The 3,913-nt window shown below is 43.8% G+C and overlaps 1 protein-coding gene across 1 annotated transcript in view; it reads left to right on the top strand.

Annotated features, from left to right (window-relative positions):
* The first annotated feature begins 37 nt into the window (after positions 1 to 37).
* The window catches only part of gtf3c2 (general transcription factor IIIC, polypeptide 2, beta), a 7,445-nt gene continuing 3,569 nt past the window's right edge, over positions 38 to 3,913 (top strand). Inside the window, exons 1-5 of the mRNA XM_037763196.1 lie at positions 38 to 879; positions 978 to 1,056; positions 1,308 to 1,436; positions 1,768 to 2,070; positions 3,213 to 3,320. Of these exons, the coding sequence (XP_037619124.1) occupies positions 656 to 879; positions 978 to 1,056; positions 1,308 to 1,436; positions 1,768 to 2,070; positions 3,213 to 3,320 (843 nt within the window). The 5' untranslated portion in view covers positions 38 to 655. The remainder of the gene's footprint in view (positions 880 to 977; positions 1,057 to 1,307; positions 1,437 to 1,767; positions 2,071 to 3,212; positions 3,321 to 3,913) is intronic.

Raw genomic sequence — 3,913 nt, 5'->3', positions numbered from 1 at the left:
GAGAGATGATGAGGTCACACTGTAGGAGAGATGATGAGGTCACACTGTAGGAGAGATGATGAGGTCACACTGTAGGAGAGATGATGAGGTCACACTGTAGGAGAGATGATGAGGTCACACTGTAGGAGAGATGATGAGGTCACACTGTAGGAGAGATGATGAGGTCACACTGTAGGAGAGATGATGAGGTCACACTGTAGGAGAGATGATGAGGTCACACTGTAGGAGAGATGATGAGGTCACACTGTAGGAGAGATGATGAGGTCACACTGTAGGAGAGATGATGAGGTCACACTGTAGGAGAGATGATGAGGTCACACTGTAGGAGAGATGATGAGGTCACACTGTAGGAGAGATGATGAGGTCACACTGTAGGAGAGATGATGAGGTCACACTGTAGGAGAGATGATGAGGTCACACTGTAGGAGAGATGATGAGGTCACACTGTAGGAGAGATGATGAGGTCACACTGTAGGAGAGATGATGAGGTCACACTGTAGGAGAGATGATGAGGTCACACTGTAGGAGAGATGATGAGGTCACACTGTAGGAGAGATGATGAGGTCACACTGTAGGAGAGATGATGAGGTCACACTGTAGGAGAGATGATGAGGTCACACTGTAGGAGAGATGATGAGGTCACACTGTAGGAGAGATGGATTTATACTATAGATATCTATATAGTATATATATCTGTTGTTTGTCATTGTGTGTCAGGTACCTGTTGGTGACGGCAGGAGAAGACCGCTATGTGAAGACGTGGGACCTGAGGAGACCTCATGACCCCGTCACCGTTCAGAAACGCTACCTGACCAACGAGATCTACTGGCCGCTGAACGCTCCCGGCTTCCTATTGGCTCAGGAGAACGCCTACGCAGCGTAAGACCCGCCTCTCCTCTCACTGCTCACTGCAGTCTCTATTCAGATATATCTATACAGATCATCCATTCATTCTGTTGGTTTATATTATTATTTAGGTATGGATCACATGGAGTTCATTACTTTGACCATAACTTACGGGCCATCTTCGCCATCCCTCGGACCGGGACTCTGTGGGTGAGTAGGTTCTGTGATCGTGGAGCGTTCATAACAAACGTTATACTATAAACTATATATATATATATATATATATATAACTATAAAGTAGTTTATTAATGGAGGGACTGCAGATGAATCTAAATCTGGATCATGTTGATTAATACTGATCAATACTGATTGATACTGATCAATACTAATAGATATCAGTATGGGTTAGTGTTGGTGGAGGACAGCTCTACAGATATCTGATTAATCCGGATTGTTTTCAGTCCATCTCGTACACTGACTGGATGAACAGCGTGGTGACGGCAGACAGCCTCGGGGAGGTGATACTCGCCATCTTACCTCAGATCGGCGTCACTCCTCAATACGTCAAACGCACCCTGGAGAGACGCTTCGTGAGTTTACCGATCTTTTTACAGACATTTAACCACCAGCGGGCTGATGCTGGTTCCTTCTACTAACGGGTTCCCCTCTCTCTATGTCTCTGTGTCTCTGTGTCTCTGTCTCCCTGTCTCCCTGTCTCCCTGTTACCCTGTGTTCCTGTCTCCCTGTCTCCCTGTGTCTCTGTGTCCATGTCTCCCTGTGTCTCTGTCTCCCTGTGTCCCTGTGTCCCTGTGTCCCTGTGTCCCTGTCTCCCTGTGTCCCTGTGTCCCTGTCTCCCTGTCTCCCTGTGTCCCTGTGTCCCTGTGTCCCTGTGTCCCTGTGTCCCTGTGTTCCTGTCTGCAGCCCGTCTACTTCACATCTCTGGTTCCTCACGATACAACTAACGAGGAAGATCCAGAGATGGGAGGAGACGAGGAGGAGGAGGAGGGAGGAGATGCTGTTGAAGAGACAGACGGACCGGATGCTGGACCGGATGCTGGACCGGATGCTGGACCAGATGCTGGACCAGAAGCAGGAAACCAAAACCATCATGAACACAGAAGAACTGGAGGAAGACGTAGAACGGATGAACGTCCTCCTCTTCAGTTCCAGCCGTACAGAGAGGCTGTGAAGAGATTCTGGCTCCACCACACAGACTGTGATCTGGTGGGTTCAGTCCTCACCACCTATTACATCACTATTACATCACCATTACATCACCATTACATCACCATTACATCACTATTACATCACCATTACATCACTATTACATCACCATTACATCACTACTACATCACCATTACATCACTACCACACCACTATTACATCACTACTACATCACTATTACATCACCATTACATCACTAATACATCACTATTACATCACCATTACATCACTACTACATCACTAATACATCACCATTACATCACTACTACATCACCATTACATCACTAATACACCACTATTACATCACCATTACATCACCATTACATCACTACTACATCACTAATACATCACCATTACATCACTATTACATCACTACTACACCACTATTACATCACCATTACATCACTATTACACCATTACATCACTATTACATCACTACTACACCACTATTACATCACCATTACATCACTACTACACCACTATTACATCACCATTACATCACCACTACATCACTATTACATCACCATTACATCACTACTACACCACCATTACATCACCATTACATCACTACTACACCACTATTACATCACTACTACACCACTATTACATCACCATTACATCACTATTACATCACCATTACATCACCATTGCATCACTACTACATCACTACTACACCACCATTACATCACCATTACATCACTATTACATCACCACTACATCACTACTACACCACTATTACATCACCATTACATCACTACTACATCACCATTACATCACTACTACATCACTATTACATCACTATTACACCACTACATCGCCATTACATCACCATTACATCACTATTACATCACCACTACATCACTACTACACCACTATTACATCACCATTACATCACTACTACATCACCATTACATCACCATTACACCACTATTACATCACTTCCTGCTGAAACTCTGGTTTACAGTTCAGACACACAAAAACGGTCCTCCAGAGTCCAGCTATACATAGCAACGGTCTGCTAATAATAATAATAATATTATTATTATTAATATTATTATTACTATTATATAATAATAATAATGATATAATAATAATAATATAATTATAACAATAATAATAATAATCCTCTGTCTGACTTCCAGCGGACGTTTGCAGGAAGTGAGAAACGAGTTGTGTGGAAACGAATGAGAGACACGGAGGTGAAGAAACAGATGAACATGGACGACATGCCTCTGGCTGCACTACACAAGGTAGCTACACACACTACACACACACACACTACACAAGATAGCTACACACACTACACACACACACTACACAAGGTAGCTACACACACTACACACACACACTACACAAGGTAGCTACACACACACACTACACACACTACACAAGGTAGCTACACACACTACACACACACACTACACAAGGTAGCTACACACACTACACACACACACTACACAAGGTAGCTACACACACTACACACACACACTACACAAGGTAGCTACACACACACACTACACACACTACACAAGGTAGCTACACACACTACACACACACACTACACAAGGTAGCTACACACACACACTACACACACTACACAAGGTAGCTACACACACTACACACACACACTACACAAGGTAGCTACACACACTACACACACACATTACACAAGGTAGCTACACACACTACACACACACACTACACAAGGTAGCTACACACACTACACACACTAGAGAGAGAGAGAGAGAGACCTCTCTCTCTCTCTCTCTCTGATGAGCAGCTATAAAGACAGGATGAATGTAATGATGTGTAAAATGAGAAAAGTGTCACCGTGGGAGGAAGG

Source organism: Sebastes umbrosus, unplaced genomic scaffold, assembly GCF_015220745.1.
Source record: "Sebastes umbrosus isolate fSebUmb1 unplaced genomic scaffold, fSebUmb1.pri scaffold_201_arrow_ctg1, whole genome shotgun sequence".
In the NCBI taxonomy this organism is placed as follows: domain Eukaryota; kingdom Metazoa; phylum Chordata; class Actinopteri; order Perciformes; family Sebastidae; genus Sebastes; species Sebastes umbrosus.
Note: the sequence above shows the minus strand (reverse complement) of the source record. Positions and strands in the feature narration are given on the sequence as shown.